The sequence below is a fragment of the Zea mays genome, chromosome 2 (assembly GCF_902167145.1).
Source record: "Zea mays cultivar B73 chromosome 2, Zm-B73-REFERENCE-NAM-5.0, whole genome shotgun sequence".
Lineage (NCBI taxonomy): Eukaryota > Viridiplantae > Streptophyta > Magnoliopsida > Poales > Poaceae > Zea > Zea mays.
Genome location: NC_050097.1, coordinates 168,839,379 through 168,862,025, shown reverse-complemented (window position 1 = coordinate 168,862,025; position 22,647 = coordinate 168,839,379). Strand labels below are relative to the sequence as shown.

General features: G+C 45.2%; 1 protein-coding gene across 1 annotated transcript; it reads left to right on the top strand.

Annotated features, from left to right (window-relative positions):
* The first annotated feature begins 19,287 nt into the window (after window positions 1–19,287).
* Window positions 19,288–19,963, top strand: LOC109944572 (ethylene-responsive transcription factor ERF096). The gene has a single exon (XM_020549345.2). It carries the CDS (start codon window positions 19,382–19,384, stop codon window positions 19,778–19,780), a length of 399 nt encoding a protein of 132 aa, XP_020404934.1. The 5' UTR covers window positions 19,288–19,381; the 3' UTR covers window positions 19,781–19,963.
* Window positions 19,964–22,647: the final 2,684 nt, after the last annotated feature.

The window sequence follows — 22,647 nt, the reverse complement described above, 5'->3', positions numbered from 1 at the left end:
GAAACCCAAGGGACCCTCAAGCGCTTTCTAAGGAGAGCTCAAAATGAGTTTGAGCTCAAGGCGAAGAAGATAAGAAGCGACAACAGGTCCGAATTAAAGAATCTTCAAGTGAAGGAGTTCCTTGAGGAGGAGGGGATCAAGCACGAGTTCTCCGCTCCCTACACACCTCAGCAAAATGGTGTGGTAGAGAGGAAGAACAGGACGCTCATTGATATGGCGAGGACTATGCTTGGAGAGTTCAAGACCCCGAGCGTTTTTGGTCGGAAGCCGTGAACACGGCTTGCCACGCCATCAACAGGGTCTACCTTCACCGCCTCCTCAAAAAGACTTCATATGAGCTGCTAACTGGTAACAAACCCAATGTGTCTTATTTTCGTGTATTTGGGAGCAAGTGTTATATTCTTGTGAAGAAAGGTAGATCTTCTAAATTTGCTCCCAAAGTTGTAGAAGGGTTTTTATTAGGTTATGATTCAAATACAAAGGCGTATAGGGTCTTCAACAAATCATCGGGTTTGGTTGAAGTCTCTAGCGACGTTGTATTTGATGAGACTAATGGCTCTCCAAGAGAGCAAGTTGTTGATCTTGATGATGTAGATGAAGAAGACGTTCCAACGGCCGCGATACGCACCATGGCAATTGGAGATGTACGGCCTCAGGAACAATTGGAGCAAGATCAACCGTCTTCCTCAACTATGGTGCTTCCCCCAACCCAAGATGACGAACAGGTACCTCAAGTGGAGGCGCATGATCAAGGGGGAGCACAAGATGTTCAAGTTGAAGAGGAAGAAGCACCTCAGGCACCTCCAACCCAAGTTCGAGCGACGATTCAAAGGGATCATCCCGTCGATCAAATATTGGGTGATATTAGCAAGGGAGTAACTACTCGTTCAAGATTAGTTAATTTCTGTGAGCATTACTCCTTTGTCTCTTCTATTGAGCCTTTCAGGGTAGAAGAGGCCTTGCTAGATCCGGACTGGGTGTTGGCCATGCAGGAGGAACTCAACAACTTCAAGCGCAATGAAGTTTGGACGCTGGTGCCTCGTCCCAAGCAAAATGTTGTGGGAACCAAGTGGGTATTCCGCAACAAACAGGACGAGCATGGGGTGGTGACAAGGAACAAGGCTCGACTTGTGGCAAAAGGTTATGCCCAAGTCGCAGGTTTGGACTTTGAGGAGACGTTCGCTCCTGTGGCTAGGCTAGAATCAATTCGTATTTTGCTAGCATATGCCGCTCACCATTCTTTCAGGTTGTATCAAATGGATGTGAAGAGCGCTTTCCTCAACGGGCCGATCAAAGAGGAGGTGTACGTGGAGCAACCCCCTGGCTTCGAGGATGAACGGTACCCCGACCACGTGTGTAAGCTCTCTAAGGCGCTCTATGGACTTAAGCAAGCCCCAAGAGCATGGTATGAATGCCTTAGAGACCTTTTAATTGCTAATGCTTTCAAGGTCGGGAAAGCCGATCCAACTCTTTTTACTAAGACTTGCGATGGTGATCTTTTTGTGTGCCAAATTTATGTCGATGACATAATATTTGGTTCTACTAATCAAAAGTCTTGTGAAGAGTTTAGCAGGGTAATGACGCAGAAATTCGAGATGTCGATGATGGGCGAGTTGAAGTACTTCCTTGGGTTCCAAGTGAAGCAACTCAAGGACGACACTTTCATCTCCCAAACGAAGTACACGCAAGACTTGCTAAAGCGGTTTGGGATGAAGGACGCCAAGCCCGCAAAGACGCCGATGGGAACTGACGGACACACCGACCTCAACAAAGGAGGTAAGTCCGTTGATCAAAAAGCATAGAGGTCTATGATAGGGTCTTTACTTTATTTGTGTGCTAGTAGACCGGATATTATGGTTAGCGTATGCATGTGTGCTAGATTTCAATCCGAGCCTAAGGAGTGTCACTTAGTGGCTGTGAAGCGAATTCTTCGATATTTAGTCGCTACGCCTTGCTTCGGGATCTGGTATCCAAAGGGGTCTAACTTTGACTTGATTGGATATTCAGATTCTGACTATGCTGGATGTAAGGTCGATAGGAAGAGTACATCGGGGACATGCCAATTCTTAGGAAGGTCCCTGGTGTCATGGAACTCTAAGAAACAAACCTCTGTTGCCCTATCCACCGCTGAGGCCGAGTACGTTGCCACAGGACAGTGTTGCGCACAACTACTTTGGATGAGGCAAACCCTCCGGGACTTTGGCTACAATCTGAGCAAAGTCCCACTCCTATGTGACAATGAGAGTGCTATCCGAATAGCGGAAAATCCTGTTGAGCACAGCCGCACAAAGCACATTGACATCCGGCATCACTTTTTGAGAGACCACCAGCAAAAGGGAGATATCGAAGTGTTTCATGTTAGCACCGAGAACCAGCTAGCCGATATCTTCACTAAGCCTTTAGATGAAAAGACCTTTTGCAGGCTGCGTAGTGAGCTAAATATCCTAGATTCGCGGAACTTGGATTGATTTATAGCATACATATGTTTATGCCTTTGATCATGTTCCTTATGCATTTTGTTGCTCACTATGGTGCTCAAGTTGTACAATCACTTCCCGGACCTCACAAGTCCTTGTGCAAGTGATGCACATATTTAGGGGGAGATGTGTTACAACTTGACCCTTTGAGACTAACTATGTGCTTGAGTTTGTTTGATTGAGTCTCAAAGGAGAATTGAAAGGGAAAAGGTGGACTTGGACCATGCAAGACTTCCATTGCACTCCGATGAAAGAGTAACTTTTCCAAGTTTATCTTTGTACTCTTATTGCCTTTATGCTCTTAGTTGAAGATTTTGGTGAGGCAATGGGATTAAAGGGCCAAGATTGATCCCGTTTTGGTGCTTGATGCCAAAGGGGGAGAAAATAAAGGCCAAAGCGATAAATGGATCAGCTACCACTTGAGAGATTTTGAAAATATAGAATAGAGCTTTTGGTTTGTCAAAACTCTTTATTGTCTCTCTTGTCAAAAGTTGGCTTCTTGTGGGGAGAAATGTTGATTATGGGAAAAAGGGGAGTTTTTGAAATCTTGAATTAATTTCTCTTGTAATGACTCTCTTTATGTTTCAACATGTGTGTTTGACTTAGAGATAGAAATTTGAGTTTGATTTGCAAAAACAAACCAAGTGGTGGCAAAAGATGATCCATATATGTCAAAATTGAATCAAAACAATTTGAGTTCTTATTTGAATGGATTTTGTATTTGTTCTACTTGCTTTATAGTGTGTTGGCATAAATCACCAAAAAGGGGGAGATTGAAAGGGAAATGTGCCCTTGGGCCATTTCTAAGTGTTTTGGTGATTTAGTGTCCAACACAAGTGCCTAAGTGTAAAATGGTGGACAAAGTACAAATCAAGGATAAAGGTATGTTTCTCAGACTTAGTACATTGTTTTAGAGACTAATATATTGTGTCTAAGTGTTGGAAACAAGAAAAATCGAATTGGAATTGTCTTGGCTCGAGCAGCTAAGACTTTGCTCAGTCTGGGAGCACCGGACTGTCCGGTGGTGCACCGGACAGTGTCCGGTGCGCCAGGCTGGCTCGAGCGAACTGGCCGCTCTCGGGAATTCACCGGCGACGTACGGCTATAATTCACCGGACTGTCCGGTGTGCACCGGACTGTCCGGTGAGCCAACGGTCGGCCGGGCCAACGGTCGGCCGCGCGATCTGCGCGGGACACGTGGCCGAGCCAACGGCTAGAAGGGGGCACCGGACTGTTCGGTGTGCACCGGACATGTCCGGTGCGCCAACGGCTCCCGAATCTCCAACGGTCGGCTTCGCCATTTAAGGAAAGAAATCGGGCACCGGACACTGTCCGGTGTGCACCGGACTGTCCGGTGCGCCAGTCGACAGAAGGCAAGATCAGCCTTCCTAGAATGCTCTCAACGGCTCCTTGCTGCCTTGGGGCTATAAAAGGGACCCCTAGGCGCATGGAGGAGGATACCAAGCATTCCTACAACATTTCTAAGCACCAAGACCTCGATTCCGCGCATTTGTTTCATTGTGATAGCATATAGAGCTCTAGTGGAGTTGTGAACTCATTGAGTTGTGTTGCGAGCTCTTGTTGCGACTTGTGTGTGTGTTGACACTCTGATTCTTGTGTCTTGTGTGCGTTGCTAATCCTCCCTTGCTCTGTGCTTCTTGGAGAACTTCAAGTGTAAGGGCGAGAGGCTCCAAGTTGTGGAGATTCCTCGCAAACGGGATTGAGAAAAGCAAGCAAAACACCGTGGTATTCAAGTGGGTATTTGGACCGCTTGAGAGGGGTTGATTGCAACCCTCGTCCGTTGGGACGCCACAACGTGGAGTAGGCAAGTGTTGGTCTTGGCCGAACCACGGGATAACCACCGTGCCATCTCTGTGATTGATTTCTTGTGGTTATTGTGTTTTGTTGAGACTCCTCTCTAGCCACTTGGCATTTACTGTGCTAACGCTTAACCAAGTTTTTGTGGCTTAAGTTTTCAAGATTTACAGGATCACCTATTCACCCCCCGTCTAGGTGCTCTCAAGGTGTGCTGGGACCAAGTCTCACACATATGATGCATAGTGGCACAGGATCGAATGTCACATCTTTACTATATAACGAGAGTTCTATACAAAATAATTAAATAATTACATCATATGAGGAAACGATCCAGCAACCCAAAGTTGACTGGGAGACGACGGCCTAGACCTCTCATGAACTCGTCACAGCATCCTCCATGCGCCTCATCCAGTGGTACCTGTTCTTGACCTGTGGGGGGGTGTGAGACAGCAAGAGTGAGCTCACATACGTTCATCGCTCAACAAGTTGTGGGGAATAATGTGCATGAACTCGCCAAAGGTGGGAGCTCACGTGAAGTGTAAGGCTTACCAAAGAGGATGGTTAGAGCTGAGCATTGCTTTTAAAGTTGGTCAAAATTTTATTAGCAGTTACTAAGTATAAGTAAATACCAACCCAATTAAGTAGTAGAACAAAAGTAACAACCTCACCTGCGATGCAATGCATATGACAAATTGAATTTAGTTCCATAAATTAATCATCAGAGAGTCCTGAGCTGCTCATGACCGTGAGCTCGGCTAGTATACCAGTTTTACACTCTGCAGAGGTGGCACCCTTTACACTCTGCATAAAGATAGACAAACTAGGGTAACCTATTAGGTCCCATCAAAATTAACCTATGCAGATCATTATGATTAATTAGAACATGAGTGGGTAAAAGAAGTGATCAAGGGCACAACTTGCCTGGGACTTGAGATTCCAGGTACCAACTTGCTCTTCAGGTGACTCGTAACCTCGCACTAGTCGTAGCAATACAAACAAACATGGGATAGGCAAAATTAACATCACACCAAACATAAAAATAAACTACGTAATAATGATCTACGCGTCGCTACGAGATCGTGGGAACGAGACCCACAAAAATCGGAGTTACGATTAAGGAGTTATGATGTATAGAAGATTTATGTGATTAAAATATTAAACTATATTATAAATTGGTTAATATAAATAATATAAGAGGTTATTCTATAAATAATTATCTCAACTTTAATCTAAGTTATAAATTGACCTTAGATCATATTCTAGTAGATTAACAAGACTAAACCTCATAAGTTAAATAAAGATCTAGTCATAAAATAATGAGATATGGTATAATAAATATCGTTATTGCATAGTAAATATTTATACGAGACTAACGCAACTTGAACGAGTTAATTCGGATTTAAAACGGAGGAGTTATGAATTTCCGAAGATTTTATGTGCTTGCTACAAAATTTATTGAGTAATCAATTCTAGTATAGTTTTCATGTCAAAACAGTGTTACCAAGTAGTAGGCAATATTAATACAAAATTATGAGAACTTGAATGGACTAAAAAGGAGTTAAAATGAGTTTTGTATGAATTAAACAAGTTTTAGGATTATTTTTACACTAGGAATTCATTTTCTATATTCATTTATTTGTTTTTTTCGAGTCCTGGATGGCGTGCATAATTTGCAGAGAGCTCGGGGTTAAAAGGCAAAGGTTCCACAGACTCAGAACCTACCCGCAGTGGACTGCGGGTTGATACTCTATTCTCCTAGGGTCTCTTTTAGAAAACGCAAACGACAAAGGGAAACGGGCATGTCTCAGCCACCCGATCTGATCTGGACGGCTCAGATTACAACACTCTTTAACCGAACCGGTATCAAATTCTGACCACCCGATCCGTGATGGACGTATCTGATTTAATATGAACGGATTGAGTCCCGAGCGCCGGATCCGCATCGGATGGTGGATGATTTTAAACGAGCACGCACGGTCGAATCCGTCCGATCACGATCTAAGGGTTCCTATCAGTTCTATCCGAAGCAAAACGCGGCAACAGATCCGGCCCATCAAGAAGAGATCCAACGGTACCAGAGCCTTCTTCCTCCCCCGGCTGGCCAGACAGGGGCCGCGCGAATCCACCCGCGGCGGCAACTTCACCGGCGCAAGACGAACCAGTGCCATGGTGTCCAACCGAATAATTGAACTAGCGCAATATCAAGAGGAGGCGATGACTAACACAATGGATGGATCCTTACCGGTCGACGCGCAGTAGAGCTGGCTACCCACGGGGCATGCGGATCCGCGGCGGCCATGGAGCTGTGGCGAGCAATCCCGTCGCCCCGAGGCCACACAGTTCAAATTGAAGGTGCGGACAGCTTCACTGGTCCCCGACGAACGCCCCCACCCACACGCGCGGACCCGTGCGCGAGCACAGAGGAGGATCACCGGCGGCGGCTGTTGGCGAGATGGTCTGCGCGGCGGTAATCGGCAAAGAAGGGAGAGCGAGGTAAGTCAACAGGTTGCGGCGAACTATTTATAGGACGGCGGGCACGGCGCCCGCAACCGAGTCCGGTTCAACGGCCCCGCGCGGATTCCGCGCACACCGCCGTCGATCGCGTCGAGGTTGTTAGCTGGCCAGGGTCTGCGCGGAGTCCGTCCCTTCAACCACCAGCGCACAAAGCGGAGAGGAGATAGGGATGAGGGCGAGGAAGGAGGGGATTCCCCGCCTAGCCGCACAGAGAAGAGGAGGATTTGGTCGGCAGCTTAGAGAAGACCTCGGCCGGAGATGGTGAAGCGGCCGTGGATCCGTTGACCGAGCCCGCAAAGTCGCGCGACAGGAGGGAGCCGTCGATTCTGTTTGCGTCCATGCGGGGTTGGGGGCGATTCTGACATTCCGGCCCCAGATGGCAGTTTCTCCAGGTCAAGCCAACGACAAGCGCACAAGCCGACCGAACGGTGGGCCCCGCCAGGCAGAACAGTTCTGCGCAAGTTTGTCAATGGGCCAGTACGAGTAGGATATGGCCCATTGCGCCAAGTGGAGTTTTTTTTTATTATTTATTTCTGCTTTCATTCTCTCCCCTAGATTTCAAACTCTAGTATTTAAATTCAAACTTGTTTGTGAGTTTACAAAACAGGTTAAATCCTCAAATAAAATTCTAGTATGAAGAATTATAAGTACATATATATATTTTTATTTGTATATTATTTTCCATTTCCATTTGATTCTTTTTTTTCTATTTTCAAGTTCTATATTTGTTTTTAACTCTCACAACTTGAATACAAATGCAACAACAGAAGAACTCCAGCATGATATACATATTTCTATATTTATGTATTTGTTATTTGACCAATATAATTTCATTAAATGAATATGGCAAATAAAAGAAAATCAAATGCTCTCTAAGGTTCCATAATACCACAACACTACATAATTATATTTATTTATTCATATTATTATTATTATTATTATTTATATTTTTTATACACATTTTGGGCTTTACAACAACCCCGTGCGGTACTGGCAGTAATGACTCGCCCGAGGCAACCCCGAGCGGGAAAGGCAGTAATGATTCGCCCGAGGGCAACCCTGGGTGGGAGAGGCAGTCACGATTCACTCGATGCCATCCTCGGGGGGAGAGGCAGTCACGACTCGCCCGAGGCCAACCTCAGGCAGGAGACACAACCACGACTCGTCTGAGGCCAAGCCTGAGCAAGACAGGCAACCACGACTCGCCTGAGGCCATTCTCGGGCGAGATAGGCAGTCACGACTCGCCCGAGGCCAACCCCCAACGGGAGATGCAGTCACGACTCAACCGAGGCCAAGCCCTGGCTAGACAGTCAGTCACGACTCGCCTAAGGCCACCCTCGGGTGGGACATGCAGTCATGACCCGCCCAAGGGCAACCCCTGGTGGGAGACATAGTCACGACTCGTCCGTGGCCATCCTCAGGTGGGACAGATAGTCACAACTCGCCTGAGGCCATCCGCGGGCGGGACAGGCAGTAATGACTCGCTCGAGGCCATCTGCGAGTGGGATAGACAGTCACGACTGGCCCAAGGCCAACCTCCGGCAAGACAAGTAGTCACAACTCGCACGAGGCCATCCTCCGGTGGGATACGCAGTCATGACTCGCTCGAGACCACTCTCGGGCGGGAGAGGCTGTCAAGAATCGCCCAAGGCCAAGCCCGGTGGGAGACGCAGTCACGACTCGCCTGAGGACACCCTCGAGCGGGAGACATAATCATGACTCGTCTGAGGCCAAGCCCGGGCGGGACAGGCAGTCACGACTCATCCGAGGCCAAGCCCGGGTAGCAGACGCAGTCACGACTCATCCGAGGCCAAGCTCGGGTAGCAGACGCAGTCACGACTCGCCGAAGGCCACTTTGGCAGAACTGTCCGCACCCGGCCTCCTCCACCTCCTCCCGCCTCTCGCTCTAACCGCGCCATGTTCCACATGTCGTGGCCTCCATCCACCTAACGCCCTCCAATCTGCCTCCCGACGCAATTCGCGGTCCCACACACCCGACGCCCCGCCCCCCGAGCCTACCTCCCAATGTCACCTCCCTCGCATGTCGACCCGACACATGAAGTTTGGTTGATAACATCACTAAACAATGACCTATACATACACAAGTGTCACCCTGCCGGTTGATTACCTCACTAAACAATGACCTATGCCTGCATTAGTATTACCCGTTGCAACGCACGGGCATATACCTAGTGTGTGTATATATATATATATATATATATATATATATATATATATATATATATATATATATATATATATATATATATATATATATATATATATATATATATATATATATATATATATATATATATATATATATATACTGAAACAACAGGGGTATGGTTGATTTTGTCCATTTAATTCATTGGATCTTAATTCACACGCAGCCTTCTAAATTCTGAATGGGATCTTGTACTTATTAATCAACTAAGGTACCGTTTGGTTCAAGTGAACGGCAACCGATAACGTAAACAATATTTGTTCAAGTTCGACCGTAATTAGATATCACACTAGAAACTGATATTGTCCTATTCAAACCTATTACCGTTGTTAATCAAGTGTGAATCATTACCATTATCATTTATGTTACTTTTCATTAACCAAACAACACCTAAATTGTTGGAATAAGTTGTTAAAGACATAATTTTATTACTAAAATACGGGAAAATATGTGTCTTAACTAGGATGGAGCTAAACTAAAACTCTCACTGAAGCATACTCGCATGTGAATTTCAATTTGCTAGGTTGGGGCGACGAATCGTGGGTGCGGCTCATACGTACTAATTTTAAGATCAGTATGAATTATTTCAAGATTAGGCTCCTTATTAAAAGGGTCTGATAATAATGAATTAACTTATGTTATCGGTTGTTGGGTGTGGTCTTCCCGTTCTCTGCAGGTTGGCAGGAATGCATGGCCCAGGTTGGCTTTGGCTGTTTCTTGATGGTCACGCAAAAAGGGAAAAGGGTGCACCAATGATGTGAAAAAAGCAGCAACCACAAATAACTGGGGCAAGAAATGAAATGGAGAAAAATTAAGACATGTACAGACGAAAAGTGGACGAGCGGAGGTACCATGATTCGATTTCTATGCTGTTTGGTTTTAATTTATATCGGCTTTTATAATTTTAAAGTGTTTTGTCTCTATTGATTACAGCTGCAGCTGTCCGAAAAGCTAGATTTGATCTAAAGCTAATAGTCTAATCTCCTATGTGTTAAAAAGCAAGTAACCGGATTATATACATCAATAGCATCAGTGACATCAAAACTAGGAATAGTACTATATATTTCATTAAATAATTCACCAGGGAGATGTGTCACGAGAGTAAATTTATTTGAATTCGTATTGTATGATGGCAATTCATAGTTTCTTGGTCCTAGGTACAGTTGAAGAGGTTTAAAAAACTAATGACAAATACTGAAACATCTTACCTAAACCACTATATAATTCACAAGTTTATTAAACTTTGTAAAACTCACCCAATCAAATTACCACCACACTCATAACTTACACTAAATCTAATAAATATATTGCACTTAGACTTAACACACTATCAAAACCAACGGTTCAGATCGCAAGATAACCACATCTTTTTCACTTAAATTCAATGAAAAATATTATTTAGATCATCCCCATCAATCCCTTTCTCTCGTAACCGTCACCCCTAGCCTCCACTCCCCCGCGTCCTCGCCACCTCCTCCCCCTCACTCGTGCTGCAGTCGACCTCTCCGCTTTTCAGGATCGTATTGTTAGCACAAGATATATAATACTCTCTCCGTCATAAAATGTAAGTCATTCCAAGATTCTTGGAGAGTCAAAGTTTTTCAAGTTTGGACAAATTTATACAATGAAGTAATAACATTTACAATATCAAATGTATACCATTAGATTCTCCATTAAATATATTTTTTATACTATATCTATCCCGTGTCATAAATCTTTATGGTTCTCGCTATACTTTTGGTCAAACTTTAAAAACTTTGACTCTCCAGGAATCTTGAAATGACTTATTATATCTATTCTTTGTCATAAATCTTTATGGTTCTCGCTATACTTTTGGTCAAACTTTAAAAACTTTGACTCTTTATGAATCTTAAAATGACTTACTATATCTATTCCGTGTCATAAATCTTTATGGTTCTCGCTATATTTTTTGTCAAAATTTAAAAACTTTGACTCTACAAGAATCTTGAGATGACTTATTATATCTATTCTGTGTCATAAATCTTTATGGTTCTCGCTATATTTTTGGTCAAACTTTAAAAACTTTGACTCTATATGAATCTTAAAATGACTTACTATATGTATTCCGTGTCGTAAATCTTTATAGTTCTCGCTATATTTTTTTGTCAAACTTTAAAAACTTTGACTGTACAAGAATCTTGAAATGACTTACTATATCTATTCCGTGCCATAAATCTTTATGGTTCTAGCTATACTTTTGGTCAAAGTTTAAAAACTTTGACTCTCCAAAAATCTTGAAATGACTTATATTTTAGGACAGAGGGAGTAGTATTCTTGAATCGAGAGAATCACTACAGTAAACGGAGAAACGTCCGACGGTCAAAACCGTCGGACATAAGGAATAAACCGTCGGAAATAGATTATTTCCGACGGCAAAGCCTTATCTCCGACGGCTTTAAGCCGTCGGAGATAACTCGTCGGAAATAGTGCAATGTCCGACGGCAGCCGTCGGACATAAGCTATCTCCGACGGCTGCGTGTGCCCGTCGGAGATAACAAATCCCAACCGTTTTACCGGTCGGAATGTGGGCCCCACAAGATTAAGTCCGACGGCTACCACTAGGCCGTCGGACATAAGCATCCCTTATGTCCGACGGTAGTTAATGCCGTCGGACATAACCATGTGTTATGTCCGACGGCTACCACTAGGCCGTCGGACATAACAAATTACAGAATTTACACAAAATTCTGTTTTTTTAAAAAATCTGACATTTACAAAACAAAAACAGATTCATGCACATATACACATTCACATTCACAATCACAAATATACACATTCTAATAAGTATTCACAATCATAAATATTCTCACATAAATAATAACATTCACAAATTTAACATCAACATATAGGTTCGACGGTTGTTGCAAACTGAAATTGTGTCTCACAAACAAGTGTTGCAAAGTGTTTCATAAATAAACATCACGACACATCAATCATATCCATCGTCTGGATGGTTCGAGTAGCCACCTCCTCCGGCTGGACTCTGCGTGTTGAATAGGTTGTTGACCCACGAATGTGTTGTGTCGTCTTGCCCAGACCCATCTCCAGGTGTGGCAACTGAAGCGGGTGGTGTCTGAAATCCCTATAACACAAGCACATGAAATAGTAACCACTCAGTTGTTCATTTAAACACATAAGACATCTATGAACATGTCACACACGCATATGTGTACATACCATAGGGAATTGTGACGTAGGCGGAGGCGGAGGTGGAGGCGCCAACATTGGCATTGGCAGTGCAAATTCCAGAGGCGGCATCCCATATGTCGGCATCGGGACGCCCGCTTGTTGGGCTAGTTGCTACAAATTATATACAAGTCATTGTTGAACAAACAAGATACACATCAAGTGTTTTGCAAAATAAGCTACAAAATGTTACTTCAACTTACCGAGAGAAGAGCTTGATTTTGGGCCTGGAGGCTTGCATAATACTCGTCCCTCTTCTTCTGGTACTCGGCTTGTTGTCTCTGGTATTCAGATTGTTGCCTCTGGTACTCCAATTGTTCCCTCAAGACTGATTGATGGTACTCTGCCTGTTGACGCAACACTGCAAGCTCTATCTCATGGGCTGCTGATCGTGAACGGGACGACTGTGAAGACGACGATGTGGATTGTCGTCCACGGCGTCTCAGCTCTCTGGAATCAATCGTAGAATCAAAAATACCCAACCTACAAGAGTGAACCATGCACTTAGTATAGTAACTCATGGCTCAGTTGAATCGCAAGCATATGATGACAATTTTGAAAACCAAATCAAATAATCTCACCGTCCATGAGCTTGTCCTCCTGCGCTAGCATATGCTGCCTGAGGGTCGATTGGCTGGCTCCTCCAATCGTACTCCTCCCCATGGCGTTGAACCATCTCCTGCCCATACGAAGCCTGGAGGCAAACAATATCAAATATAAGTGCATAACCCCTATGCCCTTGCAAACAATATCAACACACATAATAGAGTATCAAAAACTCACTAGACGGTCGGTGGCCGTCTGAGTGCATAACACATCAGGATTCTGAGGATCAGAACCCCTATGCCCTTGCATATACACCTCCACATCCGTGGGCGTACGGCCGGATTTGACTTCCTGTACATAAAAGTTATAATGACACATTTGCTATGTGATTCAAAGTTACGACAAACTGTGACTTACCATTCGCTTAGCCAAGCGCACATGACCATCACCGCCGTAGTTGTGGAACGACTCAGTCCCACGGTTTCCCCTGTTCCTTTCGGAAATGGCACGAAAGTCAGGGGAAGCCCACCATCTGCACAATGCCCGATAACCGTCTGGTCGGGTGGCCATCCACGGCACCGACACCTACATGAAATTTTTTAAATAAAGCAAGCAAATACATGGCTTTGTGCGATATGAGAGGCAACAACCTGTTTACCTCTAGGTATTGCTCCTCCGTCAAGTAAATTGATGACCACTCGGCCTTTGTATTTGGCATCGGTCGATCATCAGCATTTGCTCTGTACCATGCCTTTATAGCCTGAATTCGTGCATAGTACATTGCATCTGCAACGACATCGTTCGCGTTAAACTCAAACACGTAACGAGCGTTCATATCATATGATCCATCGTCCGGCAACTTGTACCGTTTCTGCAAAAACCATAGTGTTATCATAAAAGCAAACATATATGGAATAACTAAAATAGTATAAACAAGTCATACCCAGAATGCATCCCAAACTAGTGCCTGTGTGTTGCCAAACGTTCTACAGACACCATAGCGATAATGCTCCCAAGTGGTGGCGGGGACAGACTCGCCAGTAGGCAAAGTCACAAGACCAGGCCAGTGCAGACGAACAAGATTACCAAGAACCATGTTCACCTGCCTGTAGTGTCCTGTGCCTGTGAACGAGTCGTCGATCCAAGTCCTGCAAACAGAAATCAATGTAGAAATTAAAACATAACTTTCAATAACATTTAAGCAAAGATATGTCACTCACTTTCCACTAGGCTTTATCACAACCCGAGATTCGGGTGGAAGCTCTGGAGGTGGTCCAACAAAATGCAGCTTCCTCGTTCTCTTAACTCGAGAAGTTCCAGACCCAGCTGCAGAATCTCCACCAGCCCCAGAATCCCCAGCCCCAGAATCCCCACCAGCGTCGTCTCCAGCATCATCTCCCACATTATCTCCACCATCATCTTCAACATCATCTCTTGCATGATCCTCTACCACTGGTTCCTCAATTTCAGCATCCTATGAAACAAATAACTTACATCATACAATATTAAGTAACTCAAATAATGTAATTTAACAACTAACTTACATCTTGTGGAGGCAAATGTTCTGCCAGCGCTCTCCGTCTGCTCATGGTAGAACCTGTGCCCTGAAAAACTGAATCCTCACCCCTCGAGCTGCTCCTCGAGCTACTCCTCGACCCAAGCAAACTACGAGCTAAAGACTTCATTTTCTTTGACATCCTATTTTAACAAAAACAAGTTAGTACATAAATCGACAATAAAATAATAAAATATGCAATAAAATCATAAAATATGCAATAAAATCATGATCCATACTCGTCAATCGTAATCGTAATCAAAATCAGGATCTAGTTGCTTTCGTCGATTTAATGGACGCCAAGTAGCTTTCTTCTTTCTCGTCACTCGTTTTCTTTTTGGAGGAACCTCTACATCATTTTGATCGCCTAATAAAGATTCTTCCAACATTTCAGTTTGTACATTAAACGTGCTTGTAAGTTCTTCGTCTTGGAAAATCTCAGCAGCCCCCACTTCCTGCTCGATTTGACTTTCAACATAACCAGCATCACCAGGAGCATATAGTCGTTCACGCGGATTAACTTTGTACACTACCCTCCAATCAACCAAACCGTTTTTCTTAGATGGATATGTCATATAATACACCTGCTCGCATTGGTGGGCAAGGATTATAGTGTCGTGGCCTTTTAATCTATCGTTGTGTTTGACTTCCACCATGCCATATTGATTTTCTCGCGTTGTATTTGGAGAAAACCAATCACAATCGAAGAACACCACTTTGAGTTGTTTATCTCCAAAAAACTTGTACTCGATTATATCATTAATGACTCCATAATAATTAGTCACCTTCCCTTCATCATCGACAGCTCTAGTTACAACTCCGGAGTTTGTCGTGGCTGCTAGAGGATGATCATCTTCGAACCTTGTGGAACGGAATCTAAAACCATTGACATCATACCGACCATAACGTCTGCCAGTTACTGCTCCTAGGGATAATTGTCAAAGGTCCGGGTGTATATTGTCATTTTTATCTACATAATCTCGAAACCAACACAAGAAATTAAGTCCCCCATCTTTTCCCTCTCGACGAATCTGGTCACGTTCACAGCCAGAGATGCAATTTTGAGAATCAAATTCCCTGTTAGTACAAGGAAACAAACCTTTTAGTATCACAACAAAAATTCTAGCGCCAATGCCTAAAATAAAGTTTACACTTACAGGAGAAACTGGCTCATCTCTTCCATGTTGTTATACATGTAGAGTAAAGCAGTCTTCCATTCGTCGTTGGTGAAACAGTATGTTGTGCTGGGTCCTACAGTTTTGCCCCTCCATTGAAAAATTTCAATATCATAATAGGGGGCTCGTCGACATGATACCGCAACGTATGGGCATTGACATTGTGTTCCTCTGCAAAGTACAGGCCCGTGAACGATGCTATCTCTTTGTATTTGAATTCTTCAGCGATGCACCCTTCAACTCGTCTCTTATTACCAACCATTGCACGTAGCTTCTTTAGTGTCCTTTCGATGTGATACATCCATCTATATTGCACAGGACCTCCTATCTTAGCTTCGTATGGAAGGTGAACAAGTAGATGTTGCATCGGATTGAAGAAACCTGGTGGAAATATTTTTTCAAGTTTGCATACCAAAATCGGTATTTCTTGCTCAAGCTTCTCCATCATCTCTTTCTTTATTTCTTTGGCACAAAGATGTCTATAAAAGTAGCTTAGCTCCGCTAATGCTTTCCAGACATCATTTTTTACAAAACCACGAAACATAACAGGAAGGAGTCTTTCCATTATTATGTGGTAGTCATGACTCTTCAACCCAGAAAACTTGCCCGTCTTCAAATTCACAGACCTTCTAAAGCCCGCGGCGTAACCATCTGGGAACTTTAAGTTTTTCAACCATTTCATCAATTGTTTCTTCCTTTTAGGTTTAATACTGAAAGGAGCACGTGGCTTCTTCTGATTCTCTCCTATCTCCATAGTTGGTCTTCTACAGATTAAGGCCAAGTCTTTCCTTGCCTTAGGGTTGTCTTTTGTTTTGTCAGTGATATTCATGCAAGTGCTGATAATGCTTTCACCCATATTTCGTTCCTGGTGCATGACATCAATGTTATGCATTAGAATCAAGGCTTTCATATAAGGGAGTTCCCATAGACCACATTTGTGAGTCCAATTATGCTCAGTGATGGAACAGCAAAGACGGGCCAACATGAGTACGACGTTGCGGTTAGATTGAATGGTGAGAAACCATCTGTTGCCAAACCGAAGCGGACATTCCGCACTTCATCAGCAAAGCTGGAATCAAAAGCATCTAGTGCCTTCCATGCATCTGTATCAGATGGGTGCACCATGACATTTGGATTCTCACGTACCCCTTCTTTGTGCCACCTCATGTGTCTGGCTGTATTCTTGGAGATGAACAAACGTTTCAATCGAGGTATGAGAGGCATGTAACGAAGCTGCTTACGTGCAATCTTCGTAGTCACGGTCAAACCATCGTCGTTTTCAACCTCAACGAATCTACGCTCACCACATACAGTACACTTCTTCTCACCTGCGGTCTCCTTCCAGAAAAGCATACAATTATTTTCACAGACATCGATTTTTTCGTAGTCCATACCGAGGCCAGATAACAGCTTTTTAGACTGATACATGTCCTTTGGCATCTTGTGATTCTCCGGAAGTACATCACTGATCAAGTTCAAAAGTTCCTTGTAACAGTTGTTTGAGAATGCAAACTTAGACTTAATAGCCATAAGTCGAGTCACAAATACAAGGACGGTCACTTTTGTGTGCTCATGCAACGGCTCTTCGGCAGCTTTAAGGAGCTCGAAGAACTTCTGAACCTCAGGTGTAGCTGGATCCTCAAACTCGGTGGGTTGACCGGGGTTCTCTGAATCGACGGTTAGAAACTCATGGCGTACATCGTCAAGCATCTCTTCCATCCTATCGTAGTCCTCCTCTTCATGTGACTGAACTTCCGATACAATACGAGGAGGTGGGTCCTCACCGTGGTGCACCCACACCTCATAGCCTGGCATATAACCGTTCTTGCAAATATGTATCGACATAGTCCTCCTGTCAAGTAAATTAATGTTCCGACACTTGCTACAAGGGCACCTAACATCGGTTCCAGTCTCTGACCGAGCAAAAGCATGGTCGAGAAAAGCATCAGTCTTGGCCACCCACTCACTTGATAGAGCACCTCTTTTCTTCCAACCTTCATACATCCATCGACGATTCTCCTCCATACTAGCTACGAGACGTTAACTTAATTAGATAAGTAATGCACTGGCCATCCGTTTTTACGAAGAAATCACGCCCCTACATCTGTAGGAAAGGATAGGTCCTAAACCCACCCAGGAGTGACCGACGAGGCCGTGTTTATGACAAGACATGTGGTCGTGCGAAATTTCGGCAGCATAACCCCGTTGTTCTCCAATCGCACGCCTAAAAATGGTGCAATTGGAGAACAGAGAGGTTATGCTGCCGAAACTAAGCAGGAGCACATGCTTTTGTCATAAACACAGACTCTGTCGGTCACCCCGAGGCTGTCCAATAAAGGGACAATTCCGGCCCAACATACCTCAAATGCGTCGCTTGTAAGGTGTGTTGGGCCGAAACGGGTGACGCCTAGGTTTCGTTAACTTAATTAGTTATGATTACTAATTAACCACACTAATACAATAGTCACTAATTAACCAAACTAATACAATAGCACTACAAAAAATCATTTCACGGGACACTAAATCAAATAAAACAACCTTATTTCCGAGGGCTTAATAATTACCCTTAGAAATTAAAAGTTTAAATTATATAGCGACTAATAAATAAATTAAAACAAGATAATTTAATTGCATAATTAAATTAAGCCGTCGGACATAACAAAACTAAACATTGCTATCAAACAATATATGCATATACAAAATTATACTAAACATTATAAAATTCCTTACTTTGCCGGACGATTAGCGGACGCCGGCGGGGTCGGGGCGGGCGCCGGTGGCGTCGGGGACGGGGGCAGAGGCTCCGGCGGCCGCGGGCAGCGTCGGGGCAGCTCCGGTGTCGCTTGGGCGGCGATGGAGTTGCCGGTCGACGTGGTGGTGTCGCTTGGGCGGCGGTGGAGTCGCCGGTCGGGTGCGGGCTGGGCGTCGGGACGGGGCTGGAGGTCCCCGGGACGGGGCTGGGCGATGGTGGCGTCGGGACGGGGCTGGGCGATGGCGGCAGCGGCGTGTGCTACGCGGCGACGGCGGCGGCGGCGTGTGCTAGGCGGCGAGCGGGAGACTGAAATGAAACCGACGCGGGCGCGGAGGGTCGGTTAAAATCCTTTACTTCCGACGGCCACCTAGGGAACCGTCGGACATAAGCTTATGTCCGACGGCTTATCTGACAGCCGTCGGACATAAGCGTATGTCCGACGGTCCGCCTCCCAGCCCTCGGATATTCTCCCTTATGTCCGACGGCTGCCAGCGGCCGTCGGACATACGCTTATGTCCGACGGTCTCCTAGGCAGCCGTCGGACATAACGGAGCCGTCGGACTTGTATCGTTTTACTGTAGTGAATATTGATGTTTGGAGCACGTGCCTGCGGGCCGGAGTATAGTTCAGTTCAGTTCAGGTGATTTGATTCTCTTCGTTCCCACCACCGCGCTGATCACCGGCCCACATAAACCTCATGTATCAGAAACCATATAGATATATGGTGGAGTAGCGGAAGAAATCTTGCAATCTATTTTCTTTTAATTTTTTTTGGAATCAGAAAAAGGAACCAATGCAAGCACGTGCAGGGCCCACCATCAATATCCCTTTCCCATGCACCTTCCCTTCCGCTGGCCCATTTAAACCCCCGCCGCGCGCGCCTTCCTCTTCCATTCCATTCCATAACCTGCCTGCCTGTCTCCCGCCACCACCCTACCATTGCAAGGCCTGCAACGCACACCAGCGCAGCCTGCAGCTAGCCGCCCATTGTATTTGCTACACTGATCATCACCAGTTGACAAGCCAAGCTAGGCCGGCGTACTACAAGCCAGCAGCAGCAACCACACACGTACGTCCGATCCACAGCCATCATCGCCACCCGCGCGCTTATGGATGGCGAGTGGTCCAAGGACGGCGGAGGCGGCGAGCCGACCAAGTACCGCGGCGTGCGGCGTCGGCCCTGGGGCAAGTACGCGGCGGAGATCCGCGACTCGAGCCGGCACGGCGTCCGCATCTGGCTCGGCACGTTCGACACCGCCGAGGAGGCCGCCAGGGCGTACGACCGCTCCGCCAACTCCATGCGCGGCGCCAACGCCGTGCTCAACTTCCCGGAGGACGCGCCCGCCTACGCCGCCGCCGCCTCCCGTGGCTCCGCCGGCGGATCCTCGTCCAGACCGGCGGGCTCCGGCCGGGACGTGATCGAGTTTGAGTACCTCGACGACGAGGTGCTGCAGGAGATGCTCAGGAGCCAGGAGCCGTCGGCGGCGGCGGCGCAGAAGAAGAAGTAGCGCGAGCGCCACAGGTGGCGAATGCATGCAGTTTGGCATCAGAATGCCATGCATGTACGCGGCGTGCGTGGGTTACGTAGAGTACGTTGTTTGCATGCAGCGCAGCGCAGTGACTAGCGGATCGGACGGCGCCTGGATATATAATTAAGCGGCCATATCGTCTCTATATCTATATACATTATACATAGGAGTGGTACGTAGTAGAGTACTTAACTTACTTTATATATTAAAAATGTCAGCTCCTCCCTTAGCTTGTCTAATTCGGAGCAGTAGATATATAACTAACTACTTGCATCAGTGGTTTGCTATGTATACGTAATTAATAATCATTTACCGTCAATGTGATCAAAGAAAAAATCGATAGATATCGCATCGTAATTTCATTTGTAGGTGCTTCTATTACGTATATATAAATGTCTTGCATACACAAGCAAGATTGAATTCCGGATAGATGCAGTGGCCCGAACAAACACTGGATCGAGAGAACATTGCACCACGCCGGCCGGCTGCGCGCTCGCGGCCGAAGCTTCCTAGAATTCTCTGCGTGCTTGCGGAGTCCTGCCGTGCGTCGTACGTACATATACGTCTCCTCCTCTCTGCAAGCATTCGTAGATCATTACTCATTTACTCGTATTTGGGATACACAGTGTATATACTTATATAAATAGCAAGCGAAGCTATTAATTAATTCGGTCTCCACAAATATTTCTACTATTATAAATCACCAATATCGACGGTCTGCATCACACGTGAAGCGCATATGTTTATTTCTATTATTATTGCGTGGCATCGTGCACGTTTAACGTTCAAAAGTCGCAAAGGTATGCGCCTATCTTGTGTTCTCCAAATAATATTTTGCCCATTAATTAGTTCACTTATATACACTATCGGAATCGGGCTCTTTGCCGACTGGCTGAAGCACTCGGCAAAGTCTGGAAAACACTCGGCGAAGTCTTTACCGAGTGTGACACTTGACAAAGGAGATCGACGAACAGTACATCGGCAACGACTTCTTTACCGAGTACTTTTTATCGGACACTCGACAAAGACTTTGCCGAGTGTCACTCGGTACTCGGTAAAGAAAAGTCGACATCACGTCGACCGGTAACGGAGACGGCGCCTTTACCGAGTGTATTAGGCGGCACTCGGCAAAGAGTTTTCCTGTTTGCCGAATGTCCGCCAGCCCATCAGTCGGCAACGAGGCCACCGGCGGACCCCTTTGTCAGTTTCTTTGTCGAGTGCTATAGGAGGCACTCGGCAAAGCTTGCTTCTTTTCCGAGTGTTAGGGCCACAACACTTAGCAAAAAAGCTTTACCGGTGCCCAGATGTTCCTTCTTTGCCGAGTGCTATGACCCTGACACTCGACAAAGAACCTCTTTGTCGAGTGTTACACTCAGCAAAGTGACCAGTATACACCTTTTTAATTTGTTTTTCCTATTCCCTCCAAACAAACAAAAGATATATCACATATACATACATCACATATCTCACAAAGATCATAAATCAAACTAGTTATCGCAGCATTACCAACATGTTCGAACACAAACATAAGTATCCAACACTCAAGAACATAAGTCTCAAGTATCTCACAAAGCATTATCAACATCAAATAAGTTCAGACCGGGTTATCTCACAAAGTATTAACAACACTAACAAAGATAATATCTCATCAAGATGGGCGGCTGGATTGGTGCGGCGATGGGCTGGGCACCATCTTGTCAGGATTGTATCGTTTTCCATTTTGTGTCATGTCATCTGTTTCGCGGATTCCTCGGTCATGTATAGACGTTGGATCCTCAGTATGAACTGAAGGTGGCGTAGGATTGTCACGGGTATGTCGAGCTGCCTCTTCTGTCCATCACTAGATTCTACCTCCATGAACCTAGACGATTTACACTTCAGACGGTACTTTGCCTCCGTGTATTCTTTCCTAAATAGCACGCAGCCCTTCGGACAAGCATGTATCTGCTCATACGTCATCTTGAGTGCACGAAGGAGTTTCTGTGCCTCGTACATGTACTTTGGCAGAACGTGATCCTCCAGGAGCAGGCTCCCAATAACTGTCAATAAGCCATCGAATGCATCTCGATTCATGTTGTACTGCGACTTGAACACCATCACACACCCAATGGCATCCAGTTGAGAAACATTTGTTTGGCCGTGAAGGGGCTTCTGTGCCGCGTCAAACATGTCGTAGAACACCTTTGCGATCGGCTCTGGCTTGTCCTCCGTACATCCTCCGGCGAACTGTGCCTCGTGATAGTCGTTCAACATATCTGCTACCGCGGCATTAGCATCATAATCCTCGACGCGTTGTCTCACCATCTCTCTCGTACGATGCGCTTTACCATGAAATATCCACCGAGTATAGTCCGGCGTAAATCCATTCTTCCAAATATGTTCTACCATGACCTTCTTTGATTTTCTTTTCCGGTTGGCACATTTGCTACACAGGCATGGGACTAAACTAGCTACTTTAGCAGCTTCGGTAAATGCCCGTTCCACGAAAGCATCGGTCTTTCTAATCCATTAAGAGGTGACATTGTTCCTTCCTACACGGCCTGTGTACATCCACTCACGGTCCTCCATCCTCTAACATATATAACCGAGTATAGTTTAATATAAACATGTAATGCATGATCAAGCCTATCAACAAAAAAATCAGCAGCACCTCCCCTACACAGGGAGGTTTCCAAAACATGCAATCAACCACATATACCCTAAACCCTAAACCACATATACTTCAATCTATGCACTACAAAGCCACATATAAATCAACCACATATACAACAAGTCATTAATTCATCCACAATAAATATAGATACTCGTGTGGAGTTTCTCGCCTTGTGATCCGAGGTTGAAGACAA